The sequence below is a fragment of the Neolamprologus brichardi genome, chromosome 12 (genome assembly GCF_056152115.1).
Source record: "Neolamprologus brichardi isolate AB-2024 chromosome 12, ASM5615211v1, whole genome shotgun sequence".
NCBI classification, from domain to species: Eukaryota; Metazoa; Chordata; class Actinopteri; order Cichliformes; family Cichlidae; genus Neolamprologus; species Neolamprologus brichardi.
The window spans coordinates 21,215,127-21,234,374 of NC_142115.1; the positions used below are offsets into that span (position 1 = coordinate 21,215,127).

The 19,248-nt window shown below is 39.3% G+C and overlaps 2 protein-coding genes across 2 annotated transcripts; one reads left to right on the forward strand and one right to left on the reverse strand.

Moving 5' to 3' along the window:
- Positions 1-3,434, reverse strand: si:ch211-110p13.9 (uncharacterized). Its single transcript, XM_006809906.2, has 4 exons — positions 3,171-3,434; positions 1,853-1,982; positions 1,500-1,633; positions 1-1,426 (listed from the first exon to the last, which is right to left on the reverse strand). The coding sequence occupies exons 1-4, from the start codon at positions 3,288-3,290 to the stop codon at positions 650-652; spliced, it is 1,161 nt and encodes a 386-aa protein (XP_006809969.2). The 5' UTR covers positions 3,291-3,434; the 3' UTR covers positions 1-649.
- An 8,211-nt stretch (positions 3,435-11,645) lies between these two features.
- Positions 11,646-19,145, forward strand: zcchc8 (zinc finger, CCHC domain containing 8). Its single transcript, XM_087849149.1, has 14 exons — positions 11,646-11,864; positions 11,999-12,041; positions 12,137-12,211; positions 12,362-12,461; positions 13,212-13,289; positions 13,384-13,487; positions 13,612-13,677; positions 13,788-13,848; positions 13,931-14,067; positions 15,149-15,291; positions 15,418-15,533; positions 16,743-16,829; positions 17,240-17,360; positions 17,732-19,145. The coding sequence occupies exons 1-14, from the start codon at positions 11,690-11,692 to the stop codon at positions 18,793-18,795; spliced, it is 2,370 nt and encodes a 789-aa protein (XP_087705275.1). The 5' UTR covers positions 11,646-11,689; the 3' UTR covers positions 18,796-19,145.
- Positions 19,146-19,248: the final 103 nt, after the last annotated feature.

Here is a 19,248-nt window from a genome sequence, read left to right on the forward strand (position 1 = left end):
GAGAGATGAATCCATATTTTAATTTTTTGGTTCAAATCATCGTCACGATATACAGAGAAGTTCAGAAGAGAGGTACAACTGTATCTTCTGCTACTGTGTGTAAAACATGGTGGAGGCTCTGTCATGGAGCTGCATTTCAGCCAGTGGTGCCGGAGATTTAATCAAAACTGATAGAACTGTGAACCCAGAAAAGTACAGTCAGATTTTGATCCACCACTCAATACCACCTGGAAATATCTGATGGTCAGAGGTTTTATTTTTTTAGCATAACAGTGACCCCAAGCACACTGTCAGCACACAGCACACAGTAAAAACATACCTAGACAGTGAAAACACAATGAAACACTAATAAAGGTGGTCATAACCAGATATTGACTTTAAGCTTGTTTGGACTTCAGCCACTGTTCTTTCTATATTAGATACTGTATTTTGATCAATCTCCACCCATATCTCTTTGCCTAGCAAAATTAAGAAATGAGAATCTGGAGATTTTTGCAGGCTACTGTGTAATAAAAGTTTTTGCTAATACTGAACCTTACCCAACCTAAGAGGAGTCATATGTATAGTAATTTACACACACGCACAAAATAAACCTTTATTTGAATATAAAACGTTGTTCCGTTGAAAAACAGGTCTTATGTTGACACTTTTACCTGCATATAAGACTGGAGTACAACACATGAGCTACGCCAGTGATGAGGTTGTGGTTGGCAAACTCGAGGATGAGGAGCAGGATTGGGTATTCGCTGCGTCTCTTTTCAAGGCTGAAGTCCTCACTTAAGCCCATCCAGTGAAGCAGCAGCGTCCGCATCGCTTCAGGGAACAGCTCTGTGGCTAGTTCCTCAGCAGGTGGCAGGTCGCTGATACGCTCAATGTGCTGAAGTTTAAAGCCCTCCACCTTCTGGCTGATGCTGCTGTTGGCTGCGTGAAACTGCTGGCCAAGCCAACGTCCTATACAAGTGAGCAGGCTGCTTGAATACACTGGGCCCCAGTCTTTGGCCTTTAGCAGAGCCAGCACAATCTCCGTCGCATCTTTTTCTTCAAGTCTCCCATTTATGTAGCGATCAATGTTCTCCAAAAGCAGCAAGACCGTCTCCAGCTGCTCTGAGCAGCTTCGAGGCTCCGAGGAGAACTGTTCATCCAAGCAGTGCAATTTTTGTCTCACTGTGGATATCACTACTTCTCTTTGCTCAGATTGTAAGCTCCGCTTGGAAAGAGAACAATAATCATGATCTGCTGATGTGTCAGCAGTGTCCATGCTACTAACATCTACCATGTCCTTGTCGGCCTGGCAATAAGGAGGCTGTGATATTACACCCTTTGATTGTGAGTCACGCTGGCTGAGCGACCCTGAAGGGTCCAGCTGCACGCTGAGGCTGTAACTCACTTGCAGAGGGCTGTCACTGATCTGTGCTTTCCAGACATCCTAGGGGACAGATGTGATTAAAACATGCATTGTGACAGAAAAAATAAAATTATCACGTATACATGATGTTTACCTGGAAATTCTCCAGCACAGCAAGCTGATCTTGCTTACTGTACAACTCAAAGGCTACTCGAAAAAGTCCCTGAATGCTGTAGAACCACAGGCTGTTATTTGCAGAGGGTACCTTCAAGCCGTGAAACCTGAAAGCTTGAACACAATCAGGGGGATCAGTGTGACAATGTGTCTGTCCTGGTGGGTGACTTTTACCTAAAAATAAGGTGCATATCAATGCGATAGCATGAGCTTGTCTATGTTTATTTTCCCCTTAGTCATATTTATTTCATTTGATTGTCTACACCCACCCCGTGGTTTTAGAGGCACAGGTGTAGTTAATGTTTAACTTCCACTGGTATGTCTGTATTTTACCTGAGGAAAAAGTTATTTTTGTTGCAAGGCCTTTCTTGGCAAACTTGGCATGGTGTCTTGGATGGTTTTCTGTACGGACATCAGTCTTTGAGAGGAGATCGGCTCCCAAATACAGCGGAATTGTTGAACCCTGAAACAGAGAGGATGAATATAAGCCACCGCCGTATAAAGCCTGACAATAACGTACACTGCCTGACCACGTTAATGGTATACATGCTCAACTGCTCATCAATGTGAGTCTCTAATAAGCCAATGACATGCCAGCACCCCAGTGCATTTATGCCTGTAGACACGGCCAAGACAACCTGCTGAAGTTCAACGCGAGCATCAGAATGGAGAAAAAAAATGATTTAAGTGACTTTGAATGTGACATGGTTGTTGGGATTTTATCCACACAAACATGTTTTTACAGAGAATTTCTCTGGGTGAAAATGTCTTGATGCCAGAGGTCAGAGTAGTCTGGCCAGACATTTGAGTTTTCAGCTGACAGGAAGGCAAGAACCACTCAAACAACCACTCATCCCACCTAAATTATGCAGAAGAGCATCTCCGAATGGACAACGCGTTGAAGCTTTTAGCAGATGGACTACAGCAGAAGAAATCCACACTGGGTGTCACTCCTGTCAGTTAAGAAAAGGAAACTGACACTACATTTTGCGGGTTTGGGTGGAGCAAAGTTTAATTTCTTGGGACACTTTGGGACTCTTAGTGCCAACTGAGCAGAATTTCAACAGGCTACTTTATTATTGCTCACCATGTCCAGCTTTTATGACCACAGTGTACCCATCTTCTGCTTCCAGGAGGATAACATAGCATGTCACAAAGCTCAAATAATCTCAAACTGGCAGCGAAAATGAGTTCACTGTACACACATGGCCACCACAGCCACCAGGTCCAACTCCAGGAGGATGTCCTGGAACAGGAGATTCACATCATGGATGTTCAGCAGACAAATCTGCAGGAGCTGTGTGTGATCAAAATCTCAGAGGAAGGTACCCAGCTCCTTGTTGAATCTGTGCCACAAAGATTTAAGCTGGCTCTGGAGGCAACAGGAGGTCCAACCCAGTACTAGTAAGGTGTACTTAATAAAATGTCCGGTGAGTGTAAAACTGCAGTATAGTATTAGTCAAGCTTTATTTATTTATTTATTTTACTAAGCTGTTTTTTGCTTTTAGTTAGCTACAGTACTTATTTGTTAAACATTACTTATCACTATCCAATTAGAAATTCTGTGACCGTCCTGGAAGTAAGGAGATGTGTTTATTATGCTGGTGGTAATACATCACCCTCTTGGACTACCTGTGAACCATTAACTCACCTGTTTGGTGCTCTCTGTCAGTCTGAACGATGTCAGACCCACCAGGTAAATGAAACGAATCCTCCTCGCGCCCCCGTCCCACTGCGGTAACGTCAGAGGGATAACCGAGCAACCTGACATTACTGGAAGTCTCAATTAAGTGCTGTCCCATAGAAATGTTCCTGCGGGAAGACTCACTGCAAATTAAAGTAATAAAAAGATCAACACAAATGACTGCACACGAAACAGAAACAAAATTATATGCTTGAAACCCTCAGCGATGACTCGCAGGGTAAGGTTTGCTTTACACATGCGCGAACTTTTACGTACTTCCTGTTATCGCTACAGATTAGAAAGAGCCGTTTCCTGGCTGGTGTCGCTTTTAACTTGATCTAATTCTTCTTTAAAATACTTTCCTGCAAAACAAATTGGAAAAATACACAGTACAACTGGATTAATGAGAAAAAAATATATAAAAGAAAATGAATATGAATTCCACAAGAAGTCTTTGTTTTTCTTTTGGCGACAGTGTTTTAAAATATAAACCACTATCTTTTTTCTTCTTTTCTTTTTTTAAAAGCAGAATAAAAGGGTAAGAATTGTATGTTTGATAAATAATCAACAAATGAATGCTGTACATTACTGGAGAAACTGGGACAGGTAAAACAATTTTCAATAACTTATGGTCTTTAGTTTTTGTTTTTTTTATGTTGTTAGGTCTAACTTTAAATTATTATAAGACAAATCCTTACATGGTTCTGTTCCAACCATATAAGGATTTGTCTTTGATGTTTGTGGCATAATTACTAATAACAGAGTAGGTAATATGTATTCATTGTTTAATAACTAATAATCAAATGCAGAGAGATATATAAACACATAGTGAGTGAGAAAGGTGACTGAAGAGGAAATACTCAATGCATCCCCTAGAAGCCAACACCTATGGCAGTGTAACTAAGGGAGGATTCAGGGTCACCGGATCCAGTCCTAAGTATACACTTGATCAAAGTTTTAAAACTAATCTTAACAGCAGAGAGGATGTCTATGTCCCGAATCCAAATTGAGAGCTGGAAGGTTATATGCTACTTCAATACAAATTTCTTTCTTTTTTACCAAGTAAGAAAAAAAAACTACAGCAAACACTGTAGGTTTTTTTTTTTTTCACTCTTTAATGCATAGACGGTGCCTGTGTCCTGAATCCAAACTGAGAGCTGGTTCTACAGAAGAGGGGCCTGAAAGCTGAAGAAGGCTGTGCCTCCCATTCTACTTTTAAATGCTCTATAAACCACAAGTAAAACAGCAGTCTGAGATTGAAGAGCTGGACATGGGTGATACGGTACAATAGGGTCATTAAGATGGGGAATAATTATTCAACACCTTGTATGTGAGGAGCAGGATTTTAAATTTGATTACAGATTAAACAGAGAAAGGAGAAGGCAATATAGAAATCTGCTCTCTCTTTCTAGTTCCTGTCAGTACTCTTGCTGCAGCATTTTGGATCAACTGAAGGCTCTTCAGAGAGTTTAGTCATCCAGGTCTTTATGTCTTTAAGACATTCCTGCAGTTTTAACTAGTTGGTGTGTTGAATGAAAAGATTGCAAAAAATGTGAGGAGCTAAAGCATTTTTAACACAATCCCTTAATTTCAGGGGTTTCAAAGTAATTGACAAATTAAATAACAGAAAAAATGTCCAATACTTTGTTAAAAAAAACCCTTTACTTACAATGACAGCCTAATTGAACTCATGGACATCACCAGATGCTTCCTCCTTTTTAATGCCCTGCCAGGCCTTTACTGCAGCGGCTTTCAGTTGCTGTTTGTTTGTTGGCCTTTCTGTTCAAAGTTTGTCTTCAACAAGTGAAATGTATGCTCAACTAGGATAAGATCAGGTGACTGACTTAGGCATTTAAGAATATTCCAATTCTGACTATTGCAAACTCCCCTAACAGAGACAAAGTAAAGGAAGGATCTGTGCAATGAAAGCTGGAAAGTCACCAGGAATAGATAACCTCCCAGCAGAGTTTTATCACAAATTTAGAGATTTGCTACGTCTGTCACAGTTTGCCGAGGCAAACTGCGTGGAGTGTGAAGAGTGGACCCAGGTGCAGACATTCTAAAACTCAAACTTAACTGATGAGCTGTTTATTAAGGCAGACAGAACAGTACAAAATAAAAGGGCAAAAACAATGCAAACTAAGCAATAACCTCAACTGGGTAAACTAGAAAGGAAGCATGAACTATGAAAAAACCCTGGCAGAAAAACAAACAAAACTCTAAACATGGCAATGAAGATGAGCGCATATCTATATATCTATATCTATATCTATATATCTATATCTATATATAGATATATATATATATGAAAACCTGAACGCAGGACTTGACATGGGAACAACACAGACGATCCGACAAAGACTGAATGAGAACGCACAGACCAAATACACACAGGAGGCTAATGAGAGAAGTGGGAACACATGGGGGACAGCTGACACACATGAACATAACGATGTCACAGTGGAAGAGTAAAACTAAACACGATGAACACAGGAACACAAGATCTCTTCAAAATAAAACAGGAAACATGAGAGGCAGACATGACAACATAAGACACACAGACATGAAACACACGAAGGGCAAGGGAGACTTCACAGGGGTTGAAAACACAAGAGGGAGCTAATAAGCAAATGAACATAAGAAACCTAATAAGCTTAAACAAACACTATAAACACCAAAAGAACTAAAACTCAAAACACTGGGTCATAAGACCCAGGATCATGACAACGTCCATTTTTAACTGAGCCTTTGAATATGGACGGCTCCCTGCAAGTTTTAATCTGGCCGTAATATCACTAATTCCAAAGGCGACAAGGATTTAACGGATCCAGGCAATTACAGACTGATAAATCTAATCAATGTGGATTACAAAATTCTATCCAAAGTATTAACAATGAGGCTGGAGGTTGTACTACCACAAATTATTCATAAAGATCAAGTAGGGTTTATCAAGAATAGACACAAATCCTGTATTGGCTATATATTTAAATGCACAGAAGGACTTGATATGGTGGAGTGGAAATATCTGTTTAGGACCCTGGAAAAATTTGAATTAGGTGACAACTTTTGCAGATGGATTAGAACCATATATTTGAGGCCGGAAGCAGCTGTATTTACGAATAGGGTACTCTCTCCTTTTTTGAGTATTTCTAGATCAACACGTCAAGGATGTAATTTAGGTCCATTTCTATTTACCATCTTGTCAGAGCCATTAGCTATTCAAATTAGAGAAAATGCAGAGGTTAAAGGTGTATTGGGGGGAGGTAGAGAACACAAATTGTTCCTGTACGCTGATGACATTCTGGCACTAAGCCAAGACCCTGCTAATTCTATCACAACACTATTTGAAGTGACTGATAATTATTCACTGTTTTCGGAGTACAAAATTAATTGGCATAAATCAGAGGCGATGCCAGTTTCCCAAACTTGTAGTCATAACCTAATATTGGGCTTTAACTTTCAGTGGGTGGACAAAGGAATGAAGTGTCTTGGAATTGAATTGAACCCAAATATTGAGGATGTTATGGCTAACAGTATGGGAAAATTAACAAGCAAAATCAATAAAAATTTGGATAAATTGAATAAACTAGTTTGACATTGTGGGGAAAAGTAAACACAGTAAAAATGGTTGTATCAACAATCATCAACTATTATACAGGAATGTTGCCCATGTATATCCCGTGACAGATATTCCAAAGCTACAATAATATGATAAAAGATTTTCTTTGGAAGGGTTCGAACCCCGTATTAACATTAATCGACTTTCCCAACCAAAAAAAGAAGAGGAAATAGCCCTAGGCCATATAGAGTATTATAGTATCTCTTTTAAAAATGGCTAGATTAGGCAAACATTGCGCAATGAAAACCGATATAGATTAGATTTTAATAGAACAAGAGCTTGCATCTCCATCCACACCAATTTATATTTTATCACAAAAAGTAAATAAAGAGGGTAAGATGCAAAATCCTAATTTGAAATTTCAAAAATGGTGTGGTTGGACAAGCATAAAAATATAAACTTGTGCCTTAGTACAAAAGTGTGCCACCTTGTGGGATAATCTTAAAATAAAAATTGGTAAGCAGACTGTTTACTGGGCACAGTGGCTAAGAAGAGGTATCAGAACTGTTGTGACTTGTTTGAGGGAGATGTTTTCATGTCATATGAGAATATTACAAATAAGTTTTGTTTGGAGCGCTATGACCATTTTTGGAAGTATTTACAAATAAGAAACTGTTTAAAAGGAAGAGTTACAATAACACACGAAAGTAACCCGATAGGCAAGGGGGAATTTATTCAGCACAAAATTCTTAATATATATTATTATACTCCTTCAGCGCTGTGTAGAATGGGTGTTGGTAGAGAGGACTTGTGTTGGAAATGTCGACAAGTAAAGGTACTGATACACACCCTCTGGGAATGCCGGCTTTTTTTTTTTCCAGTTTGGAACAGTGTATTGAATTATATGCAGGGATGGATACCTTGTAATTTGCCCAGATCACCTAAATCAGCGCCTTGTAGAGCAAAATTTAGCATTTTGGTCTAGACAACCCAAACTGTGATATCCACATATGTGGATGCCAGGTCTTAGGATGTTAAATGTATTGAATGATTCTAAGTAGAGAAAGTATACAGCTTTTAATAATAATTTTTGATTTTACATAGTGATGAATGCATCTTGTGTTTAAAGAATGAATCACTGATCATTTTCTGTCTTTCTGCCATTTTACAGTGATGGCACGAAGAAGCCTCCACTTTGCAAAGTGGTGGTTGTGCAAATTTATGCATGGACCCCTCCAGGGCCAGTAGAAGAGTAATCTGTCATGTTTCGGCTGTGTACAGGCAGGAGAAGGACCCAAACGCAAAACTCACGACAACAAAAATAAACTCAAAAAGCTGCTTTATTGCAGAATGGACCAAAAAATATAACTAAACTGGGACATCGATAACTAACACACACGGAAACACAGCCATGAGGGCAACTACGACACTGACAAAGAAACACAGGGCTTAAATACACAGAGGGATAACGAGGGAATGAGACACAGAAGGAGAGCACAGCTGGGAGTAATCAGGCTGGACGAGACAAGGGAAGCAAAACTAGAAACACTCACATGAGACGTGGACCTTCGAAGTAAAACAGGAAACACACTGACTGAACTCAAAACATGTAAACTTAACAGCAACTGAGACAGAACATAGGGAGCTGAAACATGGGACAGAAAGGCAAAGTAGACACAACATGAACATAACGACGCCCACAGGGAAGGAGCAAAACAGACCACCGAAGCATAGGACCTCTTTCAAAATAAAATAGGAAACAATGAAACACTGACATGACTACATGGACTTGACAACATAAGAAACAGACATGAAACACATGAAGGATAAGGGAGACTTAACACAAGGGTTGAAAACACAAGGGGAATAGAATAGGCAAATGAACATAGAAATCTAATGAGCTTAAACATGCACTATAAACATCAAAATGAACTAAAACTCAAAACGCTGGGTCATAAGACCCAGGATCGTGACATAATCCAAGTAAGAATGACATAGTTTGCACAGCAGGATTTAAAGTGATATACAATGGAAAAAAAGTTTACATTTTTCAATTTGTAACCAAATAAGAAAAAACTGATGACAAAATTTACTGGGATGCACTGACAGCTGGTCTGGGAGGGGCTACTACTATATAGCATTTACTTTTCAACCTAGTTGGTTCTTTTCATTACCACCTCTCTCTCATTTGTCAACAGAATCCAAACAACAGCATCTTCAGATATGTGAAGCTTAGGATTGAGTGGAACTCTGGAGATCAAGACTTCCCCTGCCTGTATAATTTTAGGGTCCATGGCAAACTTTTTACCTAATAAATGATTTGAATGACTGTGTTACCTGGGTAGTAAGTAAGTGACCAAATCTTGGCTCTGGGGGATCACAGCCGCCCAGGTAAAGGCAGGGGTCTGAGGAGACCTGCAGGAGGAGTGGGGACCATCTTATTTTGAGTGATGGTGCAGGATCCAATATATTCCCCAACATATTTTTTCAGATTAGATCACCAAAATTTCCTTTGCTATAAACTTATAAGCAGTTAATTTAACTACTAAGTTAAATTTTGCTGTGTGTTCTCAATGCAATACCTTAGACTGAGCTGAAGTAGGAACATACAGATAGTTGGGCAGACCTCCAGGATCAGATCCATTCAGTAGACTGACTTTTACACAATGAGCCTATAATCCAGGTGTCTGTGGAGAATTTGCCAGACGTGGTTCTGTTGCTCATTGAGGGTTCTAGAAAAAAATCAAGGCAGACAATAACAATATAAATAAAATTAAATTCCTGAGGACATCATTAACAAGAGCTAGGAAAAAGGCTGGGACATTTGTGAGGACGAACAGCATCGCCAGGCACCTTAAATACCCAAGGATGGTGTTGAAGGCTGTTTTCCATTTGTTGCCCTCACGAATCCTAACCAGATGGTAAGCATTTCCAGTTTGGAAAAGATGGACGTACCCTGCAGGAGTTCAAAGGTGGAAAAAGGAAGAGGTAGTGGAACTTGTTTTTAACTGTAATCTGGTTAAGGGTGCAGTAGTCAATATGGGGATGGAGTGTTTTGTCTCTTTTCTCAATAAAGAAAAAAACAGCAGCTAAGAGTGAAAAAGATGGGCAAATGATACCTGCTCCTGTGTTAACCTCCCAAACATGAACAGAACAGTCTAAACAGATTTAATTCCCAGTAATTCGTACAGTTCCTTTAATGTGTGAGACATGAACAATGTGCCCTGGTCAGTCATTGTCTCTTGCTGATTCATGAGATGATCTGAAACTGGGCCTGCACCACACTCTTTGCCAAAATGGTGCACAGCGGAAGTGCTTCGGGATATCATGTTGCATAATCCACCAGATTACATATCTGCCACTAATACAAAGCGTTGAAATGGCTCAATGAGATCCATGCCAATCCACTCAAACGAGACCTGCAGTGGCAGGTCTCTCTGCCTTTCTGCCTCCAGAAAAGCCCCAGGTCAAACCAGGGTTTGGTTGGACCAGGGTCTGCCGTGCTGCCAAGTGATCCTCGGCAAGCGTCACAGCCAGCTCGAGGTTCACTGGCCGATAACAGCAGACCCTCTCTGCTTTTCCTGTTGGGAGCCCCTCCATGAACTGCTGCAGTGTCAGCATGTTCAGCAGCTTAACTTCCCCCTCCATTGGGCTGGGTTGCAGCCACTTGACTGCAGCATTGTGGAGCCTCCTGATGTAGGCAAATGGCCGATCCCTCAGATGAGAAGGATAAAAGACACTACATCCTTCAACCAAAGACACCCAGTGAGAGCTTTGAGCCCAGTCACACCATGACAGCAAGTGTGCGTCAAGACACAAAGACTTCAGGCAAGGTGATGTTCCCTCATTTCACCCCACATTCATATTTCCTATATAGTCCTTCAGGCACCATCAGGAGGGACAGAGAACAGAGAACTTCTACTATCAGTCACTCAACTCACTTATTCACAGATGTATTACTCATTCACAGATTGAGCAGGAACTCCTTGGCTGGACCTGTAAAAAAGTAATACATTTAATAAATAAACTGAGAAAAGATGCAAATGTTATTTTGTTTTTCATCTTGATCACAGTGTTGTTGTGTAGGCAAAAAACAAAAAAATGGCAGTAAGTTTGCTCAGTCAAACTAGGTCTGCTAATCAGCATCTGCTTCAGTGCTGAATCGATAGCACACAATACAACAACACAAGAACTGCTCTAAAATCAGTGCCAACATGTCCAACCAGGAAAGAGGTACATATGAGCCTACCTCTCTAAAACACAAACATCCGTAAAACACGTGTAAACTCTGAGACACTGTCATGGCTTGGAGCTACATCTCAGCCAGTTCTATTGGGAGTCTTGTCAAAACTGACATCAGAAAGGTTTATATATAACAATGGGATAATCCTTTCCCAAAGGTCGAGCAACTGGTCTCCTCAGTTCAAAAAATGACTTGTCCATTTAAATGATACATCTTAAACATTTGATATCTTTTCTATGTTCTGTTGTGAATAAAATATATAATATATGGGTTTAGGAGATTCATTATCTTCTGATTTTATTTCGTTTTTTTCGCAAGGGGGTTGTAAATTTTTAAGTTGATTCGTTTTTTTGTAGTACATATTCTCTTTTCTGTATGTATTTTTTCTAAATACGAAAATTTATAATGCAAAGCAATTTTTACTTTTTAATTCAAATTTATTCCTGGAGTTTTTTTGATTTGTATATATCGTCAGAGATATGTAGTAATCCAATTTATTTATATTTTTATTTAGGGTTACTTTACGCAGTGAATGCAAGTTAAAAACAAATAATATTAGTGGTTTTACGTACATCAGTTACGTGAAGGTTCAGTAGTTTTATTATGAAAGTATCAGGAACGATCACATTTTGCGCATGCGCACTATATGTCGTGTTTCCGCATACGGATAGGGTAGCGCCAGGTATGGCTGAAGTTGATTTTGGGGATAGTGAGCTCTTTCAGCAGCTCGATGAGTCTGCTCCCCCGGTCACGAAGCACATTCGGTTCACAGATGATGATGAAGAGCAGAACGAGAGGAGCGAGCTCCGGAGCAGGCTGGAGGAGTGCGACGATTACATCCAGAGACTCACTGAGGAGAATATCCTTGTGGCAGTTTGTTAGCACTAGCTTAAATTTGCTAGCATAGGATGCAACCAAAACACAACCAAGAAATGACTTCTAACAGTCCTTTTTCTGCAGAATTTGTCATTTTTTCTTTAATTCCCAGACCACATAAAATATTACGAAGGAAAATGAGCCTCCTGACGCGACCAAGGTAACTAGTAGACACCCAGTAATGATCATTTCAAATGAAACGAAACTGTTCGCCAACCGTGATCCTGCGATGTTTTCCCTCCTCCAACACTACAGCGGCGTCACTGTTGAAGATGTTAACACCGACGGGCCTCTTCTTCAGGTCCTTTATACAAACAACATCATATCAAAGTAAGTCAGAATTATTTTTATTTTAAGTAAGTTTGTATGTATGAACGTATTTTTTGGTGAAATCATTACATCTATGGTAATTTATTAACAACACGTTCAGTTTAGATCCATTCACAACATATGAATGACAATTTTTAATCACCCTGCTAGGACGTGTCGCCAGGAAATTGAAGACTGCATCTGCAGTGTGATTTTGAGGCACCATAAACCAGACGTTGAAAAGAGGTCCTCCTTTAACATCAAACCTCAGGTGTGTACCTAGAATATACAGAGCCGTGAAGAAGGTTTTTTTGTGTCTATTTGTTAGTGGTGAAAATCACTAGACTCAACATGATAGAATATTACCACAATACGTCACTCAAAATATGACATTGTTCAGATTTTTTAACATTACAATAGCACATATTGTAATTTATCACTTTTTGACATAAAAGCTGTAAAAGGCTGATGGGGTAATATTGTAAAAAAAAAAAAAAAAAAAATCATTATTTTTTGCTGGTATGCTAACCCTGTCATTACAACCTACCATTAATGTTGCCATAAGACTAAGTTGGTATGCTGTCAGTCTGTCATTAAATGGGGTCAAGCTGGCAATAACATCCAGTCTGTTACTGATAATACGGCAAATACCTGTAATAAATCATTGAAAATTAAATACATGTGTCTGTCTACGAAGACAGAAAGTCACGATTAATTTTACATTTGCAAGGGGTTAGGGCGTTTTAGTTTTCTACACAGGTAAGTCTAGAAATTCTTTTTGACTTCATTATCAGAAACGTAACTTTAAAAATAGCATTTTGCATTTACTCAGGTTTTCATTGTCTAATAAAGTCGTTCATGATCTGAAACATATAAATGTGACAAATCTGCAAAAAAAAAAAAAAAACAAGTCATGAAGGGAGAAAATTCTTTTTCACAGCACTGTATATTATTATTGTAAATATTTTCAATATCACAATGAATTTTCTGTTTAAAAATACATATTTCCCCCTCTATAAAGAATTCCGCTTTTGCTTTGGACGAAGATCCACAGATGATGTCTTCCAGTAGTGTGAGAACAACAACAGAAGCCTTTAAAGTGAGCACATGCTGTTATTTCTCATTCAAACACACTGAAAACGGGATGTGTAGGCTCACAAGTAGTAACTTATTTTGTTATGTTTTTGTTTTAGGTTGTTGGGAGTGTCTTATATTTCACTACTTTCAGTGTTGATAAACTTGGACAGCCTCTGGTAAACGAAAACCCCCAGCTGACCGATGGATGGGATGTTCCAACGTATCTTTAACATGAATAAATTAAACATTTATTGCCTATGAAGTGCTGTAGTCAGATTTATTAAGTTTTAAAAATTCACAGCTGTGTAGACAAATGCATTATAGCTTCCTGAATTGCTGCAAAGTTATCAGCAAGTCTTCAACCAAGTCATTGGAACTGATGGCCAGGAAATAGAAATGAAAGACAAAAGGTAAGACTACAAAAATTCCACAGCTTTTCCTGTTTACAACTCTTCTTTGTTTGTGTGTTGGGTGGAATTTATAATGTATAATGATTCTGTCTCTGCTCTGTTCACTGTAGACCCAAGTCTATGTGTTTCAACTGTGGTTCAAGCAGTCACCAGCTGAGAGATTGTCCCAAGGTACCATTAATGATCTGTTAATTCAGGATGAACACAAGGACAGAACATAATTTAAAATAGGAATGTATTTTTTCTCTCCTAGCCTAAAGACATGGCTGCAATTAATGAGAGAAGAAAGGAGTTCAATCAGAGCAACAATCAAGCCATGCAGAGTAACCAGAGATACCATGCTGATGAAGTGGAGGAGCGGTTTGCCAAATACAAGCCTGGAGTCATGAGGCAGGACTTTTTTTTTTACTCTCCACACATCTTTATTTACTCACAATTTTAATTTAATTACATAATGTTGCAAAAGTGCATATTTTACAGGGTTATATATACGTAACTCATTTCATAAAATGTAAAAAAAAGTGTCATCTGGGGACTTAATTTAAAAATAAATAAAGGCTCCCCCAAAATTTGGGAATCATTAATGGGAAAAAAATCCTAAAAAGGAAAAATGGTGAAGGCACAGTCTCCCTGCAAACTGACAACTGTGGGAGAGAGAAACAAAATAAGATGTAAGAGGGGAAAGAATGACCCCTGTTACATTTTATTATGATTATGAATTCCCTTGGAAATGACCACTAAGTGATTTTTTTCATCATGTGGGTGAAAATTGCCCAACGTTATTGTCCTAAGGTTTATGTTTGTAACGCTACCTTTTTCAGTACTCATTTTGAAATAAGTCTGTACTTCTCAATGGAATTTTAAAAAATGTAATGTATTTACAACATTTTACAACCACAGCAGCTTCCAGAGTCTGTGTCTGACAGTGTAATATTTGTTTTGTTTACATCTATTTTTCTACCAAATTAATTACATGAAGAAGGAGCTGTCAGTGTCTCACTCAGAGTTTCTGAATCATAATCCTTGGCTTCAGCTTCTTGCATGCTGGTGGCATGTCCTTTAATACATTTGGGTTTCTGAAAGCGTAACCACACCCAAGACTGCTTTTGGCTCGCTGCTACTGCCGCCCTGTGAGCCTGTTGTTCTTGAGAGGTTGCAGTTTCAGCAACATTGGCAGTAAATGGACTTTTTCTTTTAAAGCGCTTTTCTACACTCTCTGAGCACTGAAAGCGCTTTACACAGCTTGCTTTATTCACCCATTCACACAAGTACTTTTTTCTAAGCTTTTCCTCGGTAAGTGCTTTCTATCTCACATTCGTACTCCAACGGCTTCATCCGTTAGTTAGTTCATACCAAAGATATTTGGCATGTAGATCACATGGTTTTGGTCTCTAAGCCAGCTTAGACAAGTGTAATTTTTAGTCTTTTAATTTTTCACTTGATTTATTTACTGTGTTGTGCTGTTAAACAGTGAGGAGCTGCTGACAGCTCTGGGCATTGATGAGAACACCCTACCTCCTCTGATCTATCGCATGAGGCAGCTAGGTTACCCACCAGGTTGGCTCAAAGAGGCAGAGATGGAAAACTCTGGCTTATCACTGTATGATGGAAATGGTAAGTTTAAAAAAGAACTCAACAGCTTCACAATTTGTTTTCTTTCTTGAACAGAGTAAGTAGAAAAATAAAAGCTTCTGCAGTCTGGACAGATTATAGAGGATGTTGTTTTTTTCTCTCTTACAGCATCAAGTGATGGCACTGGAACTGACAACACTAATTCACAAAACCTTTCATATGATGTTTCCAAACTGGTAGATTTCCCAGGTTTCAATGTAGCCGCACCACACAAAATGAAAGATGTAAGTGTTGCAGTCTGCCTTTTCAAATGTTTGACCTCCAGTACCGCCTGGTATCCGGTAAAAAGTAAATATGTGATATGCGATGTACTGTTTCAAAACCATTTAAACACAACATTTAATTTATGAAAAATACAAAAACAACATTAAATGTTGATTTGATGTCATAAAATTAAGAAAGGTGCAATGAATAATTTCAACACATTTTTAGGTAAATTGCAACAGATCAGTACTTGTGAAGCTAAATCTACATTTTCTAGTCTGGTTAAATCAAACTCTGCTTTATTTCCCCCTTTGTTGTGATTTGTTTGTGTAGCCAGACATGCTTTGCATTCTGGCACACAGCAGAGTACACAAACATTTTTGATTTAATTGGGGTTTTCACTGTGTGAATATAAATCAAACCATGGGAAAAATAATAATAATAAAAGTAAGGTTCTTTCTCAGTGTAAAATTGGAAGGAATTTGAGGTGTTTGTCATCTAAAAAAGATGATTTCAAAAAATAATTTGGTGAAAAAAATCTCTGCACATAGATATATGACTGAGATCCTCAGGCCAACAGACGGTTCTGCAATATCCACAGTTTTATAGTGGAGATCACTGACTGACTGAAAATGTAAACAAGACAGAAATGACACGACTGCCACCTGTCATGTCATCTGACAACTAAAAATGTTAAATTCTGATGAGGAGAGGGACCATCTGAGTAGTTATCAGAAAAAAAATCAGCGTCCATGTTTGTATGGGTGTCAGCCCTGTGAATGCTGAAACACACACAGGGTCAGGAGCAACATTTTTCAGCCATCTAGACGGTTGTGGAGTAAATAAAAGTCCAGGTACTAAATTGCGTTAAAACACAACTAAAAAGATCCTGAGCTGAAAAAATGGGAAAATATTTTATTTCCTCATGAATTTGTACAGTGTTTTTGTTGTTGTTGTTGTTGTTTGTTTTTTCATTTTTAAAAAGAGCTAATTTATACTGTGGTGTATATGACCTTGTTATGACTTTTTGACAAATGTTGCTGGCATCAACTTCAGAATGAGTACATATTTTTAGTTTCCAAATTTTCTATGTTGTCTTTGTGTTATTTTCAATTAAATGCGGAGTTTAAAGGGTTTACAACCCATTAAAGTACCCTGGGACCTTTTTTTTCTGTCTTGTTTTTTTAAAGTTAAATAACACTTTTTCTTTATTTCTGTTGTATCTTCAGGAGTTCATGCACTATGGTTCAATTCCAATGCAGAGCAGCCACATGAAGCAAAACTATGCAGCCTACCTGTCCAGCTTCTTTCCCACGGTCTGTATCCCAGCTCTCTACTGACTTCTTGCGACAGCAGCTTCTCAACTTCAACCACATTTTTATCGGCCACCACCTTGAGCAAAATTTAGCAGATTAGTGCTCATTCTTAGAAATAAGATATAGATATAGATTAGATATTTAAGCCATTGCTGTTCTCATCAAGGACAAAATCTACTCTGTCTTGAGGTTACTTTGCTCTGTGCAACAGTTCATGGTGTTCACATGACCCATCCTTTAAAATCTCCTTTATGCATTTTACAGCATGAATCAACACTGATCCAACTGCACAGATCTCCATTTAATCCACAGGATTTCAATATTTCTACTTAATTTTTTTTTGTGTTGCTAAGAAAGGAAAAACAAAAGTAGTGCTTTTTGGTCTTATTGCATGTTGCTCTTGCCAACAGCCTGGTGCCGCCTCCAGCAAGAGAAGACATGAATTTGACTCATCTCCACAGCTGAGGAAGAGGAGTAAGTTTAGCCCAGACCGGACCCCAGACAGGAGCTCGGACATGGATATTGAATCAGGTAACTGTACATCTGGGTGTCACAGCCTGTATTCATTTTCTCCTTGCATGGTTAGATTTCCAGAGTTGGGATCCCATCCATCCAACTTCACTTTGTGATTTTAACTTGGAATGTGAAAACTATGGATCTTCTAAAGATGATTAGTTCGCATTTTACAGTTGTTGAACCAACATGTTGACCGGGCTGCTGCCAGTATATCAATGCTCTACGTAAATTGTTACTAGGATTATTGCTAATTAATAACTTTTTTAACAAGAGTAGATCACGCGGAGTTCACAGAAACAATGTTTTTGTTTGGTATTTGTAGCTCAGTTGCACAAAAATACACAGTCAGCAGTCTGTGGATGACTTTATTTTATTTCTTCTCATAGATCCAGGAACACCTCATCAAATTCACAGCTCTGGTGATTTCCAGTTCCAGCCACCACTGCCTCCTGGCTCTCCTTGCTTTAGTTCTCCTCCGCCTTTACCACAGGGCACTCCTCCTGCTACACCCACCCCCCCACCTCTCCCTAAAGGTACACCTCCACTTACTCCCACCAATGGCTCTCCAGCTGTGCGAGGGCGTGACTGGGTGGTGGTTGATGAGACTGGGGAGGGAACAGAGGATGACCTTACACTGGAGGAACTGGAGGAGCAGCAAAGACTGATCTGGGCAGCTCTAGAAAATGCTGACATGGCCTCTAACAGTGACTGTGAGACACCTGCCGCACAAACTCCTGTACCAAGTTCACCAAGTGTATCCACATCTGCACACGCGGACACAGAAACTGAAGACACGGATGAAGGAATGGACTCAATAAAACCTGAAGAACCTTCCCTAAGCAAAGAAAATCAACCGGAAGTTCAAGAGGGTTTGTCATTAAGCCCGGGACCAGTCAAAGTTAATGACGATAGCCCTCAGAGTCCCGAACCAGCTGAAGTCCAGGAAAGCACCCCTCGGCGTCCCGAGCCAGTTAAAACTCAGGACAGCACCCCTCAGAGTCCCGAGCCAGTTAAAACTCAGGACAGCACCCCTCGGCGTCCCGAGCCAGTTAAAACTCAGGACAGCACCCCTCAGAGTCCCGAGCTAGTTAAAACTCAGGACAGCACCCCTCAGAGTCCCGAGCTAGTTAAAACTCAGGACAGCACCCCTCAGAGTCCCGAATCAATGTTAGTCGAGGACGGCACATTTCAGAGTCCCAAGTCATTGAAAGCCGAAGTTGACAACCCACAGAGCCCTGAGTCAGATTTGCCTCATCCGGTGAGTGGAGACTGTACGACTCCAGGGCATCTCGAGAAGATAACTGCTGTTCCGCATCGTAGCAAGTTTGCAGCTGGCATCGTTCCGTTTGAAGATACACCAGAGTTCACTGAAGTTGCTGAAGCCACAGGAACATACCTTAGGATCAGAGACTTGCTTAAAAATTCCCCACGAAGTCTGGCGAAGAAGTGACAGTTTATTGCCTTGATTCAAAACACAGTATATTTTAATGGAAAGTCTTCATTTCATCTCCATTTAGCATGGTTTTTTTCTATTCTGTGTAAATGCAGTCGATATGTAAAATTCAGTTAGGGAAAGCCTTTTAAAGATGCTTCAACAACTGATTTTGATCAGCTAGTCTGAGATTCTTTTTCAGCAGAAGTGAACTGTTTACTTCACTGTAAAATGTGTACAATGGTAATTTCTTGACCTGCATTATTTTTCATCTTGTGGTGTTTTTGTGTTATTTGTTCCACTTGAATTTCTCTAAAGTAATGGAGTAAACAATATTGTTTCTGCTCAAGTTGCTATGTCTGATTGCAGATTTCACCCCCATGGCCAAATCAAATATGCAAATTAGCCCTTTTATTGACCAAGATTTATGGACATACTTTGTCATTTTTGCTGTAAAATGGAAGCAAAAAA